Genomic DNA, 21621 nt, shown 5'->3' on the forward strand with positions numbered 1-21621 from the left:
TCTTCTCCAAGTTGATATTATATATATATATTACATCATAATATTATTTTAATTTTTTTTAAAATTAGTTTCAAATTAATTTCAATAAACAGCCCAAAAATATCTATTAACAAAATAGAATGATGTCAAGACTCAAGAATGCACCCATCTGAGAATGGAAAGTGAGTATATCCTTAAAAATTTACAAGACTGATACAAGATCAAAATACACTGAAATGAACTAAAGTTCTATCCATAAAGTACAATGATGTTACAATATAGAAACCGTCAACGACCATTTGGTCTATTGGCATCAGGTCTTTCGCGTAGGGTGTTCACTTCGAGTGTTGAACATGGCTCCCCGAATTCGATCCTCATCTCGTGCAAGGTAAGAGCACGGTTCAGTGGTGAGCGCGGCTCCCCCATGTGAACCCTGGGTTCAGGCACTTGTCGCCTTTCTAAAATATATATATATATATATATAAACCAATCATTATACAATGAGCAGAGTAATTTGTTACTACACATCCTTTTGAGAATGGCTTGAATCCTCTTCTTCATCATCAGCATGAGACCATAAGACTTGATCATCAATCTTAGTCAGCCTCTCATCATCAATTCGTTTCCATGTTAGAATATTTTGGATGCCCATCCATGTCTTTGAGCCCTTACGAAGCTCGGCTTTGATCACCCTCGCTCTCCGGGGCCAGCCAGCCCTTCCATAAGCATGGTAGCCAAAGCCTCCGCCATAACAGACTGATATATGGTTGAGTTCGCCACAGAAATCGTTTAGATGATCATGGCCGAAAAAGACCGCTTTGACATCTCTCATTGAAACAAGGGTGTTCAAAACCCCGGAGTTTACAAAAGAGCAGGCGACGTACTCCTGGAAAGTACCTTTAATCTTCTTGAACCAGAGATCTCGAACCTCTGGAATTGGGATGTGGAAGAATGCCAAGGCAGGAGACAATGATTGTGATTCAACCTGCAGCTTTGGGAAACACAAGAATGACAGATTAGACTATTAAGTGAATTGTAATTCATAATTGTAACTCTAGAAAACTATTTACCAGATAGAGAAGCATAACTTAGCCAACTCAAGTGAAATGCAATTCATAACTGTAACTCAAGATTTCACATACATGATTCTACATACAGAAAGTTATGGAAGCCATGCAAGTCATAGAAGTAGATATCTTCCTAACAAGACAAGTATCAAGATCTAGTCCAGCTTCAAAAGGTTGAATTTCTACCTTTATCACTAGTATTTTTCTTCATGAGATCAAATGAAAAAAGCAGGCCATTTTCAAGTAGGGTGGATGTGAAGAATTTGAATCCACCTTGTTCTCATCTATGACATACCAAATGACAATTCTTCACCATGGTGTGAGGACTACTGCAAATCATTATTTGTAGGTCACATTCCAACTTCTGTGCAAAGGAAGCAACAGAGTATTTTCTTTCTGAATTAGAAAGAATGATATTTTATTTATCCTGATTCCTGAGAAATTTTCCTCCAATAGGATCTCTGCAAAATAATAAGTTCTTTAGAATCTAGGAATCAACTAGTTGACTGTCTCAATTAAATAGCTTATAGCAAATAACAAATACAGAGCACAACAGTCTTGATGATTTGGTATAGCTTGGATCTAAACAAGTAACAAAAGGGTCATCAGCTTTCAACCCAAATCACGTGTCTTATGCCCAAAAGAAACAATACCTTGTGCATCCTGACAGGCAAGGGAAAAAGCTTCATTGCTTCTAATGTAATGTTATTGAGAATAAAGTATAAAGAATCTAGAAACCTGACCACCACCGATCCTTCTACAATACTTATCGGTTATACTTCTCATTCACCAAGCTCAACCAAAATCTAAGTGGAAAGCAATTTACCAAGCATCTTTTTAGTGCCAAGAAACCTCAACCGTTGAACGACACACCAACTTGTGAAATAGATCCTCATAGTTTTAACATTGTCAACTCTAAAAAACAGTTGAAAATGTGGAATGTACTCTGAGTTTTATAATAACAGCTTCTAAAGCTTTATATGAAAAGTAAGAATGTAGTTGACACCCAATAGAACATAACACAAGCTTTGGTTTGAGAGAAGTTATGCACAATGGATCTTTTGCAGCAAGGGATGTGAAATAACATTTGACATCCGCACTGAGGAACGCGTCCAAAATGACCGATGAAATAAAAGGAAGTCAACCATGTAAGTAAACGAAATAAAAGATTATGCCAGTCCTGAAATTTTGGAAAATCAGGCAAAAGAGATAAATTAAATGAATTCACTGATTATGATTCAAGTAGATAGACACTTTTCTACAGGATCTAAGAATACCTGAGACTGTTGAGAGATGGAGTGAACCCAATTGAGTTGAGATTCCCTTATCCATCCATAAGTTTTGCGGCCACTGACAACCACACGGTCACCACTGTCAAGGAAGTAGAGATTGAGGATGCTAGTGTTATCCAACCCCGACCCAGGGGCACCATGGACCTTAATGTGATAATTACCAAACCCTTCAATTCTCATGGTCCCTCCCGCGCTAGGTGGATTGACCTGGGATACAGAGTAGTCCATGAGGGATACCAACGACATCAACTCTTCCCGATTCATGCTAGATTCTTGGTCATGGTTACCCAAGATTGCAGCCCATGGAATCATCGACTCCATGGCTGGAGCAAAAGCTCGGAAAAGGGATTCAGCTGCATCAGTTGCACTTGGCCCAAATATATTGTCCCCTGATCCAATCAGAACCCAAAAGCATTCCAATCAAAAATGCCGTCCCTGCAGAATTTCTTTCTCCATATTCAATGTTGTCAATAATAAAGCAATAACCTTGATAGGAAAACTAGATCAACAATGCTCTTTCACCTAGAAGAAAAGGTAAGCTTCTCACAGAAATTAGTAGAAATCAAGGATGGACAAGTGACTTAAAGTCATGGATAGGATGAGCTATTAGGGACCAATTCCTTGCCATCTAAAGTGTTTCCTTTATTTTCCTCTATCTAAACAACAAATGAGCATATTTTAATGGGAAAAAATCACAGAACATCAAGAAATATAGCATAAATAATCTATTCAAGACTAGCATTTGGTTAGTTTTTTCTAAAACTATGGCAACAAAAGGAGAGATTTTGACAAAAGAAAAAAAAAAGAGAAGAAATTATGGAGATGAACGACCATTCATGAATCTCACTAAAAAAATCCTCCAAAACTAGCATACTTAATCACTTCCAATCAATCCAAACACCAAGTCAATGAACTACAACAAACAAAATCAAACATTTTATCAGAAAATAACTAAAGCAAAGAATCAATACCAGTAAAAGCAATGAGATCAGGCCTCTCAGCCTCAATCATCCTCCTGAGAAACCTCGTGGTATTCAAATCCGAGCACCACTCAAACTCCGAATCCAATACATCCTTACACCGCGTCGCTTTCCCATTCCCAAAATGCATGTCCGCCACCTAAACAACCAAACCAAACCAAACCAAACAACAACTCAGACACCAAAACCCTAACCCTAATCATCCAAAAAAGAAAAAAGAATACCAAACCAACCTGGAGTATCTTGAACGTGCCATCATAGCGGAACCGGAGAGGGAGTTCGGCGAAGCGCTTGATGCGAGGGCGAGCTCGGTTAACGAAGATGAGATGGGAGAAGAGGGATTCAAAGAGGAGAAGAGGGATGGAGATCGCGAGGACGAGGAGGACATAGGGCCGCCATGGATGGGCGGTCATCATCCTCTCTCGCTTCCCGCGGAGGTCCCAACTCCCTTGACCCTTCCAGAACTTTCTCGCCCTTTCGTTATATGCTTCTCTTTGAAAAGGCCCGTGAGATTTGGGCTCCCATTGAGCCAAAGCCTTTTTACTTTCATTAGGCCTTTCTTTTAGGTCGTTTGACCCATGGATTGACGAGAAGGTTAAAGCCCACAAGAAGATAAGGCCCATAGACTTTGAAGCTCATTGGTCCAAGGCCTTATTTTTATTGGGCTTATTCAGATCTTTTGGCCCAAGTTTTTAAAGGAATTGACTTTTTTCTATTGGAATTTTTTTAATGCACAATGACTAAAACTCAAATCACTTGCTTAAGTAATCTAAATCTCTATTATTTGGATTAGCCCCATTGGTGTTGTTATTTTTTTTTATTTTTGTAAAATATAATAATTCAATAACTTTTGGTCTTCATTCATGCTCTTGGAATATATAAATACATATCTATAAATATATATTAAAGGGTTGAAACTGTTGATCTTTATTGTTGTTAATATTACTATTATTTTGTTTTTCTATATACTACTTAGTTTATATTATTCAACTGATTATTAAACTCAAGAAATTCAATAAATAATAATGGATGTATTAGAAAAGACTTGAAAACTATTGACATTGACGAGTGCTTTTTTTACAGTGTTATTTGCCTGTGCTTTCCTTAAAATTGCTATAGGATTTAAATGCAAATCCTACTCAGCACTACCAAAAAAAAAAGTGATTTCATTTTAATTTTTGACTTTTTTATCTAAATAAAGAAAATTTTTTGTATTTTATTTTTGTTGTATATCCAATCAAATAATTTATATTCTTATTTATAATTTATGAAAAGATGTATTTTAAAATGTATACTTCTTTGGAATATCATATGAACATCTATTTGATTAAAAAAAATTATTTTTTTAAAAATAAAATTTTCTATAGTAACAGTATTCAGATTTGAATAATTTTTTTTATTTAAAAAATAAGTTCATAAATAACCATCGTTAATTATTGCAAATTTTGCAACAGTAGTATGTTGATCTATAATTTAAAATTAATCACATTCTAATAGGCTTTTGCTTACATGTTCCTAAAAAGCTTGATTAAGAGCTTAACCAAGGTTATGCACTACTCTACAAAAATAAAATAAAAAACAATTATTTTATATACATTAATAAAAACCCATAATGATCAACTTCTTGAAGTATTTTCCATGCAATTTGGTTATTCAGCCACTTGTTACAAAGCAACATGTTGTCTGATTAGACTATGAATTACAGATAGTTAAAAAAAAAGTTAATTTAAATACATCCATTAGTGCAGAATATTTTTTTCTTTTTTTTTTTTTGATAAAGTAGTGCAAAATATTTCAATAAATCTATTTTAGTAACCCCTTTTATTCTATATTGAGTATGCCAGGACCACATGTATAATTTCAAATATTTTAGGGGTGCATATGCAAAGAAAAAAAAAGCAAAAGACTTGACTTCACTAGTTTAATTTCAAAATAAATAAATAAATTAATTAATTAAATTAAATTAAAGGATTCTAGAACACCCACTGAATCAAGGCTTCAAAGTCAACTAAAAACTTATCAGGTGTTCTTATTGATTAAAAATATCATTTCCACTTCCCTATGTCTTAAAATTCAAGCATGTGATTATTAATTTATTATTATCAATAGTCATTTACACGCTTGTGATGAAAAAATTAGTTTTATATTTTACTCTCCTTCTTTGGACTACTTTTTAAGAAATAATAATCATATTGTTCATATTGTTCACATTTTTTTTATCAAATATAATAAATTATTCATATTTTATGATTAACATTAACAATAATTTATGTGAGAATGAAAACCGTAGCAGTGATAGTGACATTAAAAATGAGTTTATTTATTTAATATTATTTAAGTGCCACTAAAATGCCATGTGAATGATGATATTAAACTTTTATTTTTAATTTGGAATCATTCTGGATTATTTATTGACTCAAATAAATAAATAAATAAAATAATTTTTAAAAAGCGAAAGATGCTAAAATTTTATTATTATTTTTTTAAAATACATGGGTCCCACTTTGTTGAACCAAACACGTGTTCGGCTTTGCTGTTATGGTTGTTTTCACACGTGCGAAATTTGGATTGGGGGACAAGATGGGTGCCACGTGAGTTGACAGAACGCATGTGATCCACGTGCAAAAATGCAGTGCGTGTCCTTCGTTGTCAACGGGTCCACGTGTGTTCCACTACGTCCAGTGTTGTGGGGTCCACACGTGTCACACATGACTAGGTTTGTCCTATAAACGTCAATGATCAATGGTCCACGCTCTCTCTGTTCATATGGCAATGTGATTTATGTGATGTAAATATCAAAATTATTCCTCTATTTTTGTGTTTTTCATCTTTTTAATCTGTAAAATTTACTTTTTTAGTCATCGTATTTGTATATTTTTATTTTTTTTGTCCCTTCAGTTCATTAACTGAAATGTGGGCCCCACACCATTAAGATTTTTTTTAATTTTTGTATACTTAGAAGTTATGTTGATTAAAAAGGAAACCCTTTTATATTCTATTTTTCGCTTTTCCAAACCCCTAGCCAGTACGTCTCCTCCTTTCTTCGATATAGATTCTCTTTTTGGATTAAGGAAGAGAGAGATCTAGTTTTTTTCCTTATTTTTTCCTTTGATTTGGTGTGTGATGCCGTGGCGAGGGACGGGGATAGGTCTCCGCATCGAGGATTTTTGTCTCTTACGTTGTGAGGTTCCATCGAAGAAATATCGTAGGATTTTAGGGGTTTTTGAGTGATCAACAAGTAAGTACACCACATATAAATATTTACATATATGTATATGCAAATTTTTGATTCCCAATAATCATCTACGTAATTATTTAATTAACTTGGGTTTTACTGTTAAAATTATTCCAATGCTATATGTTTAATCATCATTTAGTAATATTATTTATTTATTTTATTTGTTTTATGATATTCTGTTTAATTAGAGGTTTTATGTTAACTTACACCAATAGTTGTTAATATAATCATTCTATGGATTCATGATTTTTTTTAAGTTGCTTTATTTATTTAATTTATGATTTCTTGGATTGGTTTGGGTTGCTGGAAAAGTGTTTATCTATATAATGTTTTCCTGATTAACTATATTTGTTATAATGGTGTTTCCAAATTTAAATAAATTTTTATATTGTGTGGAATATCGTGTGAATTGATAAATGATTATTTGATATAATTGGATTAATTTTGTTAGGATCACTAAATTTTCATATTATTGCGTTGACGATGATTTTGGACCCGATATATTTTTGTTATAGAAACTCGTAGTCCCCAAACTAACTATGCAATAACCCTGTCACTGGGGGTTAAACACTGACCGTGTCGACACGTACTTCTGACATAGAAACTATAGTTTCGCACCGTTCCGTCGGTGAAGAATAACGGCTTCTGATATTCTGACTCGGGTCACCGAGGTTAAACCTATGAGTTCTGAAATCTGACTCGGGTCACCGAGTTTAAATAAATGAGTTCTGATATTTTGTTTTGGCATTAGTTGTTTGGGGGACTTATATGCTCGTTATTTTGGTAAATTAAATCTGTTATGATCTATTTCTGATTTTTGGATTTCACTTTGATATTTATTCCGCTTTGTTGTATTTTGTATACCTTTAGAAACTATTGAAACATTTTTGTGATCCCGATATTTTTAGTGATTACTTACTGGGCTCCCAAGCTCATAATCTTGTTGTTAATTTTTTTCAGGTTTTGAGGCCTTGTATCCCTACTTGGTTCCGGCCTTGTAGGTGTACGGCCGTTTGTCGGCGTCCCGGGTCTATAGAGCTGGGTTCGGGGCGTGACATGAAATGACCAAAAAAGTTAATCCATCAATTAGAGGGACCAAAAAAAATAAAAAATATTCAAATACAAAGATTAAAAAGAAAAACGTAAAATAGAAGTTTGATATTTTGACTTTTATAAATTAGTTAAGATTTTTTTTTTAAAAAAATTTGTATTATGGTTTATAAAAGTCAAAATATACAAAGACTAAAAGGTATACCCACGTTTCCGGTATGTTTTTTTTTTCAACTTTTCATATGATGGTTGAAAAATTATAAATTTAATGATTATTTGAATTTTTTTTATAAGAACATATATTTTTTCCATTTTACACCAAAATATTATTAGAAGATTTAGAAATTAATAAATGTTTTTTTCCAATAATTATAAATTTTTTGTTATTTATATTTAATAACATAATTCATGTGAAAAGTTGTTAATTTTTTTTTAATCTATGTTAAAATTTGTATGAACTAAATAGCCAATAGCTAACAAATAAATATATAATTTTTCTAAAATAGATAAATTATAATATATTAAAAAAAGTACATATATAGACCAAATTTAGACGCCAAAACTAACTAAATCATTGGATTATTTAAAGTGGATTAAAAAGAAAAATTACCATGGTGAAAATATTATTATGCATATTTTTCATTTTTTATGTTCAATAACAACATTCAAACGAAAAGTTATTTGATTTTTTTAAGCCTGATCAAGATAGCTATAATAAGTAAATATAATTTGTTCTCATAAAATAAATAAATTATAATACATTAAAATAAAAAATAGATACATATATATAAACCAATTTTAATCACCTATAATGATTAAAATATTCGATTACAAAAAAATAAAGTAAAATAATATGAAAGTAAGGCGAAGACCGTCCAAAAAACTAGCGGTATAAATTAAACTAGAGTCAACCAGTTCATACTAACTTCAAGGACCAATCACGGGTAAATTTTTTAGTAAATCACTAAACTTTGACTTATTTTCACTTTGATCACTGAACTTCAATTTGTATCAATTTGATCACTCAATTTTAATTTCATTTCACTTGGTAGTAAATCAAGAGAATTCAACCTCTAAATGAATGATGTGGCTCTTTTTCGATGATGTGGACACCTCTAATAGACTTAATAATGTGTTAATGGGAGGACTAACTTATATTTAAACAACCATGTAATCAATTGGGGGTTGAAATCCTTGATTTATTACCGGTTGAAATAAAATTACAGTTGAGTGACCAAATTGATACAAATTAAAGTTCGGTGATCAAAGTGAAAATAAGTCAAAGTTTAGTGTCCTACTAAAAAATTTACCCGACCAATCACTATATTCAAATTAATTAAGAATGAAAATAAATTATATAAAGCATGAAATTGTTATATATATATATATATAAACTTGTTTATCTATATTGAAAGACTTTGAAATAATGGACGGTGGCATAGACTTTGCATGGCTTTTTTTTAATACTAAAAAAACACACCAATTAAAAAGGCAACAAAAAGTACCTTTTTTTTTTAATTTTTATAGTGGCACATGTTTCAGCCCTCCAACGCGGATAGATAGAAAAATATGTACCTTTCTCATTTAAAAATCATGTTCATTGTATTACAAGTAGTCCCACACCTCAGCAGCAGCCCTTCCAAGTGAGCTCATCATCAACATCATCATCATCATCCTCTTTAAATCCTATATAATCCTCTTCTACAAAAGGACCAACAAACTGAACACTACTCACTCAGCAACACTAGTTTAGCTTAGCTACTGCCCTTAATGGCTGACATGGGGGCTGAGTATAACTTCTATTGGGAAACCAAGAGGTTCCTTGAAGAAGAAGAGCTTGATAGGTATTCTATATATATATACATATGTGCTTCTTTCTTATCTCTATTTCTTTTTACTTTCATTCATGAATCAAAGTTGTATGTATTGATGAACAAATTAATTAAGAGTGTGAGTTGTTCTTCTTGATAATTTGTTAATCATGTAAACATATGTAGTTGGGGATTTGAAGAACTGTTATCAGGATACTCAGAATCAAGCTCCCCAGAAGAAGCTGGCTCATCCTCCACTGCAGCCAAGAACATTGTTATGGAGAGAAACAGAAGAAGAAAACTCAATGAAAGGCTTTACTCTCTCAGAAGTGTGGTCCCAACAATAACAAAAGTATGTATATATATATATATATATATATATATATATATATATATATATGCATGTATGTATTTATAGCAGTAAATGAATGAAGAAAAATTAATGTTAAAGTGTTTTTAATTATGTGTTTTAGATGGATAAAGCCTCAATTATCAAGGATGCCATTGATTACATTCAAGAGCTTCAAGAAGAGGAAAGAAGGATAATAAGTGAAATATCAGAGTTAGAGTGTGGAAGACCTGCAGAAGAACAAAGAGTTTGTGTTACTGAAATGATGGATTGTGTTATTGATCCATTTGTTCCTCAAACTAAGAAGAAGAGAACTAATTCAATGAGTCCACCAACTTCTTCTCATTCTTGGTCTCCTGTTACATCTCCTTCCATTGAAATCATTGATGTAATAATTTTTTTTTTTTTTTTAACTCCATTTAATTCTTTAATTTCTTCCTTTAAATATTCTTTCACTGAGTTTATTGTAATATTAATTGATCATTTCTTGTTTGATTTGTTTGAGCAGTTGAGAGTTTGTGAGTTTGGAGAAAGGACATTAGTGGTGAGTATTAGTTGCAACAAGAAAAGAGACACTATGATCAAGTTATGCAAAGTATTTGAGTCTCTTAATCTCAACATCATCTCAGCCAATATCACCTCCATTTCTGGCAGGCTTTTGCATTCCCTCTTTGTTGAGGTACTTCTTCTTCTTTTTCCTCTTAATTCTTTTTTTTTTTTTTTAAGTTCATGATTTCTTCTTCATAAATTATAAGGAAATAATTTTTAGTTTTACAATTCATTTCAAGTGTCGTAGGATTAGCTACTAGCTACGAAGTGTTAGCCTTTTGCGTGAGGACAAAAATCAAGAGCCGACTCTCTTGTCAAGTAGGACAATTAGGGCACGTGTTATATTTAAAAAACTTGTGCACATCTCTCATTGTCTTCTATGCATTTTATTTATTAAAAAATAAAAATTATAATATTAAAATGATAAAAATTCAATTATGAGCTTCAATTTTTAATTTATTTTTTCACTCATATTCATGATGTTTGACCTGTGAGAAAAAGTAATTGGCTGGACATCTAAAGAGAGAACACAATTTGGTCTATTATTTTTAGTTTTGTCTTACATTCCTTAAATTATCCCCATGTTTTCAACAATCTCAAACTTAAAAAAAAAAAAAAAGACAAACATGACTTGAGTGATTCTTTTATTTTTCTCAACTATTTTATGCTAAACCTGCCCACCAACAAAACCAACTCTTTGAGCTCATTTTTCACATGCAGCAACTACTAAATGACAAGTGAGTTTTAGTTTAAAAATACATTTTAATCATGTTTACCTAAAATTAAAAGATATTAAATTAATAAAAAAAGAGTTTTACTGATTATGTTTATTATTATTCAAAGTAGGTAATAATATCATTCAACCAACAAGTGTGATAAGACAAGGCACCCAAACTTAAAGACAAAAATGTTTGACAAATCAATCCATTACTGAAATGTCCCACTTAACTTCATGTCCTTATCACATTATTTAAAGTGCTATTCCATTTAAAAGCGTGGCCATTATTAGTATTTTTTTAATACATTTATTATTAAAACATTTTTTTTTTTTAAAATTAACTTGTGGTCCTCTGGTCCATAATATCTCTAGTAGTACGTTTTTGTCAATTGGTACACTTCTTTATCAGCCAATGGGATAATTTTTTCTTCAAATATGTGGATGGCCATTGCCTTGGAATCCAGAGTGGATAAGGTTTTGAGATTTTGGATCTTGTTTAAATTTTTGTAAAAATTTTCATACTTCTTGATACAATATCTGAAGTGGCGAATCACATACATGTCTTATTATATTAAATGATCAGACAAAATTTGACATAAAGACAAAATAATTATTTTTTTAGTTGAGGAGTTAATTCTCAATGTTGGTCCAACAGTTTTGGAGATATCATATAAAGTTTGATTGCCAGATTTTCATTGTTCGGATTCAAAACATTAATAATACCAACAATCCCTAGTTATAAAAACGGATTTATAATTCACTTCCAGTGCCGACACTGACCTCCATGTGCACTTGTCCAAAAAAAAAAAAAACATAGTGGTTTTAATTCTAATTTTTTAATGTTATTATTATTACAATTTATTTAAGATTGATGGCTAAGTTTAGTGTTATGTTTGGTTGCAGACTGAGGACATGGATAGTGTTCAGTTGAAGGACATGATAGAAAGCGCCATTAATGAGCTTGATGCTCCAGTGAGCTCCATTAGTTACTAAGTTAGAAGCTATCCTTTTCCTTATTGGTTCTGTTCTCTAGTTTGAACATGCTGCTCTGTTTTTCCAGTTTATCATCCTGAAAAGGAGAGAGAGGCTGTTGTTTTTGTTTCAGAGAAAGCAATGTGTAGAAAAAGAATCAGATCCTTTATTTGGATATATAAGAAAAAAAAAAAGAAAAAGAAAAATAGAAGGAAAATTGGGTGGAGAATAAAGTTAGTGTGGCACTGTTTCATGTTTGTGATTCCCCAATTAATCAATAATCAATAAAGCTCTTTGTTCTTGATCAATTTCGTATACATGTTGTCTTCTTGTTCTGGGCACTGTTTCTGCAATTTTGGGTTAATTTTGTGTGTTTAGTTTCTGATTGTCAAGATTCAGAAATTTCAGAAACTGATGATGAACAATTTTCAACTTTTGGTACATTTCACATGTTCAGGAAATTCGGCACCAAAATTCTGTTTATCTTTTTTTTTTTTTTTTGGTCTAATTTCTGAACATCAAGATTCAGAAATTTCGGAAACTTAGGATAAACTTCAGATGAACAATCTCTAGTTTTGGAGCATTTATGACAGAAAAACATATGGCAACCAAAGTTTCTTACTTGCTTCACCAAGTGACACAAAAATATCTATCATACATTTCCGTGATCGAATTGGTTTCTGTTCCTGGGTTATTTTCTGCGAATGTGTTTAATTTCCAATTGTCCAGGTTCAGATATTTCTGATCAATCATCTTCTCAAGCATCACGTGACAGAAAAAAACGATGATATTCACAACGAAACTGAACATTCAGAAACTTAATATTCGAAATTCTTATTTATTGAAGACATCAAATTTCTCACAAAAATATCTAGTAATACAATCAGACACTGATGACTGTACACCATAGTTCACTTCTCAATGGCCGGTTTGTGAAGCTGTCGAGGAAAATCAAATGGATGCATACCATTTCAACTTCTGGTATTAAATCTTGGTTTGCTACCCTTGTCAATGACATCTCGAAGGGCTTTCTTAGCTTCCTCCAATGTCTCCACTCCATGGTCCACATTGAATGATAACCTTTGAATGTTGAACTGTAAAGACCAAAAGAAATACTCAATTTGTAAGCGTAAAGTAAATGGTTCTGCGAGTATCTCTAATAGAGTGATCAACATGTCATTTTTATTAGACGGACAGCAAACTTCAATTGCATAACTGGAAATCAATGAGAGGACAAAAAAAAACTATTACAACTAATAAAGTTGATAAAACATATGGATTGATGACAGTATGTTCAATGTATTCAATAAATAGGGAAGTGAAATTTTTTTTAAGCGGAGATACCTGTGCCCCTTGCCGAACCCTGACGTCAGTGCCTTTGCTGTCAATCGATATGAGAGCAGCATCGTCTATCTCACCCTCAGTGGACAATATACTTCTAAGTGGTTTTGAGAACATTGCATTGAGTTCCTAGGTGCGTGCAGCAGGCATAGATTACATCACACAGAATAAAAGACTAAAAGTAAGTCTATTCATTTGAGTCAAAAATGTATCGCACCTTCAAATTCTGTTCTCCACCATTGGCAGCAATCTTATCAGGCTGCAGGGATTCATATTCTTTGACATCAACCCATGCAACAGTGCCAAATCCTCCGATAAAATATATATCACTGATTAACATCAGAAAAGGGATCATTGAAGTCAGATTGAATTAAACCAAACAAGCATCACAGTAACTGGCTTGCATCTTTTCATTTTCCTTAATATAGCCCATTAGATAGCAAAAGACAAACATAAAGGAAACGAAGAAAATAAAGTTGTGCACAGACCTTATAGTCTGCATCCTGAAGTAGTGAAAGTTTCCCCACTGTTGAGATGCCCATTGTTGGTGTTTTGCCATGAATTGCTGATGAGCCCATTCCTGAAGTTGGTACACAATATTAATGTTCAAAGGGCACATATGCAAGATCATCATTAAAATCAAATAAACTTCATTATAACTCAAAAAATTAAGAAAGAAGGTTGGTCAAAAGGCTACTGAATCTAAATAAATGGTACACAAACGTGTTTTCAAGTAGGAAGCCAGTAGTCTCTCGAACAGTCGGAGAAAGTTGAAGTAGTGTTCAAAATTAAATAAATAAAATAACCATTGTGTACACAAAGATGTGTATCAGTATATGTTTCATACAATAATAAAAATGCACTCCTGAAACGCACAATATGTGAGGATTTTTAATCCTTATTGAGTAGAGAAAATAGATAGAAAAAGAATATTGCCACAAACCTGTTGATCAGCTGGAAGTGGGATAACATCACCAAATATTGTCACACGCGCATTTGAAAGTCCACTCCAACCAGGAATCTATAATCGACACAAGCTCTCACCAAAGCAACACAGAAAGGCAACACATGCTAATGTATAAAGAAAAAATGAACAAACCTGTACAACCAGTGTACATCTTGGATCAGCTAATAGATTACGTGTATGAATTGCCAACGGTGACAATGAAAAGATTGGATCTGCAAGTGGCAATTGGACAAACCAAAATGAACCAGCAGAGAGATAGCTTGCATGCATTAAGATAAAAGGTATGCCACTCACGGCCAAGGGGATCAGGTGCAAAGTCCACTAATGAACCGAAAGGGTAAAAAGCGCGCCTATGATGCATCCGAGACATTACAGTGCACAAATGTGCAAATCGGGCCTTCATTTCGAATCACAAACAGTGAGAAAAATGATAAACAAGAAAATCCATGTTGGGTAAATTGAGTATCATATAACAATATAACCTTACTTGCTCCATAAGATTGCGAACAGCCAAAGCTGGTGGAGGTAAATCATGAGCAGAGGTTGCACTGTGTACACCGCCCGAGATAGGTGTTCTGAAAAGCCCAGGTTTGGATCCAGCTACCCCACTGACACTATCACCTGGTGTTACCAACTCTGGTTTTTCCGTGATGCCCCTTCCATGGTTACTGTTGTCACTTGTATTACTCTTCAAAAATATAAGAGAATAGTGTCAGAAAATTCTCACACCAAATTGGTTCGATTCATGCAATTTTAGATCAAGGAAATTAAGTATACGGATAACAGAGATGGCATTTTTTGCCAACACATGAAAAATCTGGAAAAGATACTAGATCTGCTGAGCATTCTTACAGTTTTCACATATAATAAAAACAGGTTTGAAGAAGATATTAACATAATTTCAGTTTTCAAGAACCGTGTACACAGAAAAGTAATGACAATACGCAAACAACAAGATAAACAGAAGGGCCTTCAATGGCACTTTTAATCTACAAGAGAACAAAATATGGAAAAGAAACTAAATTTGCTTTGCATTGTTGTAGAGTTGACAGAAACTATAACAAAATCAGGTAGGGCACAGGGTACTAGCGTAATTGCAGTTTTTGCAAGAAAAGTTTAAGATACAAAATCAGTGACACTATGCAAACAGCAAGATAATAAAAAAAGCCGTTCCACTTTCCACAATAAATCAGTATGTGTAAATCAACCTACAACGGTAGTCACACAATAAACCAAATGGAAATTTGAATCATCATGATGCACTCAAAATGCATTGTAAGTGTGAATCACTAGACTATTCACCACACAGAAAAATCAATGCTTGTGTTGCTTGAAACTAATATCTATATGCACTATCATTTCAACCTGATAAGAAACATTTGGTACTACTTGCTAGATAAGAAAAACAGCTAACAAAAGCTTCTTGATAACATGGCAGGATAAAATAAAGATAATAATACCTGATGAAACTACCACCACTAGAATTGACATAGAAAAGGGTGTGTAGTATATCCCTCATCAAAACTTATGATGAAAAATTCTCTAATTTGAACAGAGCCTCCATATTATTCAGAAATTTAAGCATGTACTAAAAATAATTCCAAAATCCAAATGGCAAATCTCCATAATTATCTGAACTTCTCCATGAACCTTACAAGTTTTTGATCATCTCCTTTATTGTTTTTTTTAGATCACTCACCCACAGATTTTTTAGGAGCCATGGGCTCTAAACCAGCCCAGAGCGACTTACTGCAAAACCTTAAAGGGGCGAGCCATGGGCTCTAAACCAGCCCAGAGCGAGTTACTACAAAACCTTAAAGGGGCAGACCTCTCTCTTTATTGTTTTTCCCATCTGCACCATTGACCAGATTTCCACTGCAATTGTCAAGTGTACAGGACCTGATATCTGATGTTTCTCTCCCAAATCACATCAAATTGAACAACACGGAGAAATAAATGACATGATTATAAAAAATTTCCCTCGTTGCCTCGTTCTTGCATGAAGAAAAGCCTCAACTTTCTTTCACAAAATAAGGCATCGATTTATTCCCACTCTTACACCTCAAACCCAATCATTCAAACAATCAAAATATCCTCTTTTCCCTATTCCTAACCATCAATTTCAGAAAATGAAACCTCTGCATCTCTCTTCAACCGAATAGACTTCACGCATCATAAACAAATTTAAAAACTCGCTTTTAAATAAAATATAAATTAATCAACAATCAAAGAATACATCTTTCAGGAAAATTTAAAGATTACCTCAAAGAGAAACAAAGCCTCATTGGAAGCTGCACCTTCCTCCGTCCCACCATCACCTGAGACTTCATGAGCGAGCGCCCCTAGGTCCCGAACCATGTTCTTCCTCAAAGAGCACGGTTCGAAATTCTGATAGGCTTTGAAGCAACCGAATCGAGAAGTCGAAGCTTTCCACCGAACAGAGATCGCCGAGTGCCGGATAAGCGATGGCTCAGCCCACCGCGAAGACACGATGGAGCTCGAGAGAGTTTCCATGGGAGCGAGGTAGGAGATGAGATTTTTTAGGGTTTGGAGGGCTTACTTGCAAAGTTTCCCAATAATCACAGAGAATTTAGGCTTTAAGTTGTTTAAAGAGGTTTTATTTATTTTTATTTTTTCTTTTTTAATTTATCTGGCATCAGTGCATCACCTCCAAAAATAGTGAAATGTCTTGACTTTTCAAAAATTAATTGACATTCATCTCTTTCTAATTTTATTTGATCAGTATATTTTTAAAAAAGAATTTTTACATGTATACCCCTGTAAAATAATAAATTTTTCTAAATACCCTCATAAATAATATTTACTTATATATCCCTACTAATCAATTATATTTGTTTATATATCCTGTAGTTAAGTTGACTCCAATGTTTTAAAAACCGGACCTGTTGTCGACCCGATTAGACAATCGGTTCACAGTCCAACCGGTTGAACTGGTTGAACTGACCGGTTCAACCGGGTTTAATATTTTTCATATAAATAAAATTTTGAAGATTTAAAAATAAGTAAAAATTAATTAAAAATTAAAAAAATATACAAAATTGCATATTTCAAAGTTATATTGTCTTTATAAGGTTACACTCTACATAAAGTTGAATTTTTCAAAGTACAAATATTCAAAGATATAACCATACAACAAATATTCAAAAATAAATAATTAAATAAAATATAAGTATACAACATCAACAGAAACAACAATTAAAAATGAGAAATAAAATAAAATACAAGTATATAATATCTTGTTTTTTATTTTTTTTTGAAACGAGTTTAAATTTAAAAACCGGTCCGGTCCAACTAATTCACCGGTTCATCGATTGAACCGGCCAGTTTGATTATTTGGTTTTTTGTGTGCCTAACCGGACTAGTTTACTGGGCGGTTTCCGATTGAACTGGCCGGTCTGATCCCCTTTTTACAACATTTTTTGACTCTTAATAGTGTTAAATCAATAGATGGAATAAGGGTAAATTACCAAAATGGGTTTGCTTATATACCCTTTTAATTTTTTTTTCTTATTTTGTAGAGATTACTCGTTTTATTCAATAAATGACCATTATGGGTTTGTTAATATATCCATTAAATTTTTTTATTATATTTTATAGACTTTAAATTATTTAAATCATAGATAACCAATGTAATTTTTTTATATACACTTTAATTATTTTTAAAAATTATTAAAAATTATGAATTTTTGAGTAAATTCATATTTTTAAAATTTTTACAAACATCTCTAAAAAATTTTACATTATCACATATTTTTTACGAAGACGACCTAAAAATAGGTAAAAATTACTATATGTAACAATATATAACAAATAATTTCATACACATACTCAAAATATAATCACATATAAAATTTATAAGAAAGAAGTCCAATAATTTTTTTTGAACATCCATCCAATATCAAGTTTTTTACCATCAAGTTCTTTAAAGGACATCAAATTTTTTTAATAAACAAGTTCCCCATAAAATTCTTTAAAACAAATTACATCCAACACCAAATTTTTTAACATCAACTAAAATAATACATATATTCATTAATGCAAAAACACATTAAACTTATAAAAAACAACAATCTCCAAATAACACAAATAACAACCTCAAACTCTATTCTCAATATCAACCTGAAAAATGGAGATGAATTTGCAATTAGAATTTAAAAATAAATGAAATCATTATAGGAAAGACAATATAAAGAAAGAATGAAACTCATAATCAATAACTAACAAAAAATGAGAAAATGAAGATATACATGTTTAAGTATCAATTGTAGAGCATCCAACTCATTGGTTTTCATCCTCCCTTCTAATTTTCCTAGGCCTCCCACTTTTTTTTTTTTTTACTGTTGGTGGCACATAAACATGGTATCCTCCCTTTGATCTTGATCTTCCCCTAAATAAAATATTTCTTTTGCTAAAAATGAATATGATATGAATGTATTGAAGCCCCTAACTAAATATTCATTGCTTACCTGTAGGCTTGTTGAACACTAGATGATGAAGCCACAGATTGCATTGAAAGATAACTTTCTTTCTCTAGCTCTTTACATTTTTTTTGCATGATGACCAAATGATCCACACTTTTGCATTTGTGCCTATCTTTCTTGACTTCACCAAAACCTTTAATCCTATTTTTCCTAGGCATATCAGCTGGTCTCCTTGAGATAGGTGCTTTCAAATTTAATTAATTATTAATTTAACTTACATCAGAAATAATTTGATCCAATGTTTATAATTTAGGCACCAGAAAGATTGAGTAAAACCAGTTCTATAAAACCTGCAACATCAACTATCAGTTACATATGTTTGCATGATATTGTTAATGAAAATAAACTATAAAATTAAAGCCCACCTTTTCACATGTCAAATTTAAAGCCCACCATTAATGAGAAATATACATAGTTAATGAGTCCACCTTTACACTGGTTACATAAGTCAACAAGTTTCATCAATTAAAGCCCATAAGTCAACAAATTAAAGCACTTGTCTGTTTATGTTGCCCATAAGTCACACAAATACAAAAAATCTATGTTGTAATCAGATCATTCTCAAGAATTCACTTTTAATAGAAATTTAACCATCTTTGTTTTTTGTACTGCTTTCTATGTGTCAAGTGGAGAATTTCTCCTATTTATTGTTCTCCTTAGTACATCAATAATTGGTCATTCAATGATCATAACTAAGGAAAGAAAATTAATCATCTTTGCTTCTTGTGTGGCTTTCTCTATTTCAATAAGAGAATGGCCATTCAATAAAACCTATTCTAACATTGAGGATGAAAAGCAAGAGCAATCAGAGAATGGCCATTCAACAGCTTTCTTGCACAATAAAAAATTAACAAGAGAAACATAATAAATCATCTTTGCATTTGTCAAAATAATATCAATAATAATTATTTCAAGGACATGATTAAAAAAACGCATCATTTACGAACATAATAAATCATCTCAACAAGATTAAGAATTTTAAAAATAATAATTAAAAAAAAACAGAACACTCACTTTGGAGACAAGAATGGCAGGGGTTCTTTGCTTAAAGTTGGATGTGGAATCCCAGCAAGATTACAGCTAATACCAATATAAACCAGCTTGCTCTCCTTCAACGCAGTTGATATCACATGCACCATCTATCACCTCATGTGCATCTTCCAAATGATTCACAACGGCCTGCACTCTACACCGACAGTGTTCACATCGCTACCAAATAACACAAACAAAAGAGAACAAAGTGGGGATGACGGGATCCATACCTGGTAACAAGTCATTGCCTGAAAACATCAGATCTCCTAAGAAAAATCTAGTAATCCGATAGTGTGGCAGAGGATCCGATTAGTACAGTAGTCGTTGGTGTTTAGCCCGCAGACGATGAACACGATTGGGAGATTCTTCAAGTAAGCTCCGGTGATTGTGTTGATCACGCTGAGACCTCTGACCGTGAAGGTAATGACACATGTGCAGATGCCACGGCGTCCTGCGTACGTAGTCGGCGTTGAGATGGTCCAGTAGTGTTAGGTTGAAACCTCCGGGGATGGCGTAGACATCTCTAATGCCGACTTGAAATAGCCAACGAGTGAGATGGCATGACTTAAAGGGATTGATGAGAAGGAAATCTCAAAAGATGGCGGTTGAGTGATTGAGAAGTTTGGGAATTTTTCTCAAATGGCTTAGGTTGGATGATGTTAAGGGTAATTGGGTAATTTTATTAAATTGGGTTAAGTGGAAACTATGGTTAATTTCATAAACCCTGACGGTGACTAACGACAAGGATATATAAGTAAAAAAGTTAGTTTTATGAGGGTATGCAAGTAAATAGTATTTTTATAGGGGTATTTAAGTAATTTCATAATTTTGCAGGAGTATACAAGCAATTTTCCCTTTTAAAAACAATTTTAGCATTTTACTCTGAGTTAAAATAATTTTAAATTTTTTTTTACTTACATAAAATAGTACATCCTACCTTTCTATGGCCGTTCATCTTGGGAAAAAAAAAAGGATAACACGTGGCTTTGGCTATCATTAGAGAAATTTTAGCAAAGATAAGAACTTCTCATTTTCTTTTAGGTAGTATTTGTTTTGATGTATTTGAAATTACAATGTAACTTCAAATCCCACATCCAAAAAATTTTTTGTTTGGTTTGAGGGATTTTAAAATACAAAGATAAAACCAATTACTCCAATGGATGTATTTGGACGTAAGTCAAAATCCCGAGAGTTGAAAATCCTTAGATGATGTATATATACATGTATATACATATGCACACACATATAATGTATATGCATATATATACACACATACATACACAAAATTATATACATACACACATACACATAGGCATACATATATACATATACAGAAATATATACATATATGCATACACATATGTATTATACACACATACATATAGTTGTACACATAAATATACAGACATTTATATATTTATATAAACATACATAGGTATTTTACATATGTATAACATACATATACATATGCATATATACATATAAACACATATACATGTATGTATATATATGCATCTATACACAAATATACATATACTCATATACATCTATGTATATATATGTATATATGCAAATACACACATATACATATACTCATATACATGTATATATATATGCATATATATAGATATACACACACACATACATGTATAAACGTACATAGATATTTTTAAATATGTATATGTATGTGTTTGTATATATGCATATATGCATATACATACACATACATATACGCATATACATGTATATACACACACACATATATATATATACA

General features: G+C 32.3%; 3 protein-coding genes across 4 annotated transcripts; 1 reads left to right on the plus strand and 2 right to left on the minus strand.

Annotated features, from left to right (window-relative positions):
- Positions 1–139: 139 nt before the first annotated feature.
- On the minus strand, positions 140–3772 carry LOC120267408 (probable inactive purple acid phosphatase 28). Of its 2 annotated transcripts, none has more exons than XM_039275046.1 (4): positions 3552–3772; positions 3310–3457; positions 2324–2727; positions 140–964 (listed from the first exon to the last, which is right to left on the minus strand). In XM_039275046.1, exons 1-4 carry the CDS (start codon positions 3732–3734, stop codon positions 500–502), a joined length of 1200 nt encoding a protein of 399 aa, XP_039130980.1. In that variant the 5' UTR covers positions 3735–3772; the 3' UTR covers positions 140–499. The 2 variants fall into 2 exon arrangements, with proteins under 2 accessions (XP_039130980.1, XP_039130979.1); XM_039275045.1 differs by having other exon boundaries at positions 140–970.
- A 5468-nt stretch (positions 3773–9240) lies between these two features.
- LOC120266401 (transcription factor bHLH35) lies at positions 9241–12313 on the plus strand. The gene is made up of 5 exons (XM_039274023.1): positions 9241–9450; positions 9604–9769; positions 9891–10154; positions 10275–10445; positions 11937–12313. The coding sequence occupies exons 1-5, from the start codon at positions 9377–9379 to the stop codon at positions 12024–12026; spliced, it is 765 nt and encodes a 254-aa protein (XP_039129957.1). The 5' UTR covers positions 9241–9376; the 3' UTR covers positions 12027–12313.
- A 495-nt stretch (positions 12314–12808) lies between these two features.
- Positions 12809–16914, minus strand: LOC120266473. The gene is made up of 9 exons (XM_039274104.1): positions 16576–16914; positions 14801–15001; positions 14608–14710; positions 14446–14525; positions 14290–14367; positions 13835–13926; positions 13564–13675; positions 13350–13475; positions 12809–13099 (listed from the first exon to the last, which is right to left on the minus strand). The coding sequence occupies exons 1-9, from the start codon at positions 16825–16827 to the stop codon at positions 12977–12979; spliced, it is 1167 nt and encodes a 388-aa protein (XP_039130038.1). The 5' UTR covers positions 16828–16914; the 3' UTR covers positions 12809–12976.
- Between the last annotated feature and the right edge of the window lie 4707 nt (positions 16915–21621).

This window comes from Dioscorea cayenensis, chromosome 8, assembly GCF_009730915.1.
Source record: "Dioscorea cayenensis subsp. rotundata cultivar TDr96_F1 chromosome 8, TDr96_F1_v2_PseudoChromosome.rev07_lg8_w22 25.fasta, whole genome shotgun sequence".
Lineage (NCBI taxonomy): Eukaryota > Viridiplantae > Streptophyta > Magnoliopsida > Dioscoreales > Dioscoreaceae > Dioscorea > Dioscorea cayenensis.

Coding starts and splice junctions, on each gene's coding strand:
- LOC120267408 (XM_039275045.1), bottom strand. CDS start 3,734: ATGATGACCGCCCATCCATGGCGGCCCTATGTCCTCCTCGTCCTCGCG. Junction 2,728..3,309: donor TGATCTCATTGCTTTTACTG/GTATTGATTCTT, acceptor TGATTGGATCAG/GGGACAATATATTTGGGCCA. Junction 971..2,323: donor CCATCTCTCAACAGTCTCAG/GTATTCTTAGAT, acceptor TGTTTCCCAAAG/CTGCAGGTTGAATCACAATC.
- LOC120266473 (XM_039274104.1), bottom strand. CDS start 16,827: ATGGAAACTCTCTCGAGCTCCATCGTGTCTTCGCGGTGGGCTGAGCCA. Junction 15,002..16,575: donor AGGCTTTGTTTCTCTTTGAG/GTAATCTTTAAA, acceptor ATATTTTTGAAG/AGTAATACAAGTGACAACAG. Junction 14,368..14,445: donor GATGTACACTGGTTGTACAG/GTTTGTTCATTT, acceptor TGTCGATTATAG/ATTCCTGGTTGGAGTGGACT.
- LOC120266401 (XM_039274023.1), top strand. CDS start 9,377: ATGGCTGACATGGGGGCTGAGTATAACTTCTATTGGGAAACCAAGAGG. Junction 9,770..9,890: donor TGGTCCCAACAATAACAAAA/GTATGTATATAT, acceptor TATGTGTTTTAG/ATGGATAAAGCCTCAATTAT. Junction 10,446..11,936: donor TGCATTCCCTCTTTGTTGAG/GTACTTCTTCTT, acceptor GTTTGGTTGCAG/ACTGAGGACATGGATAGTGT.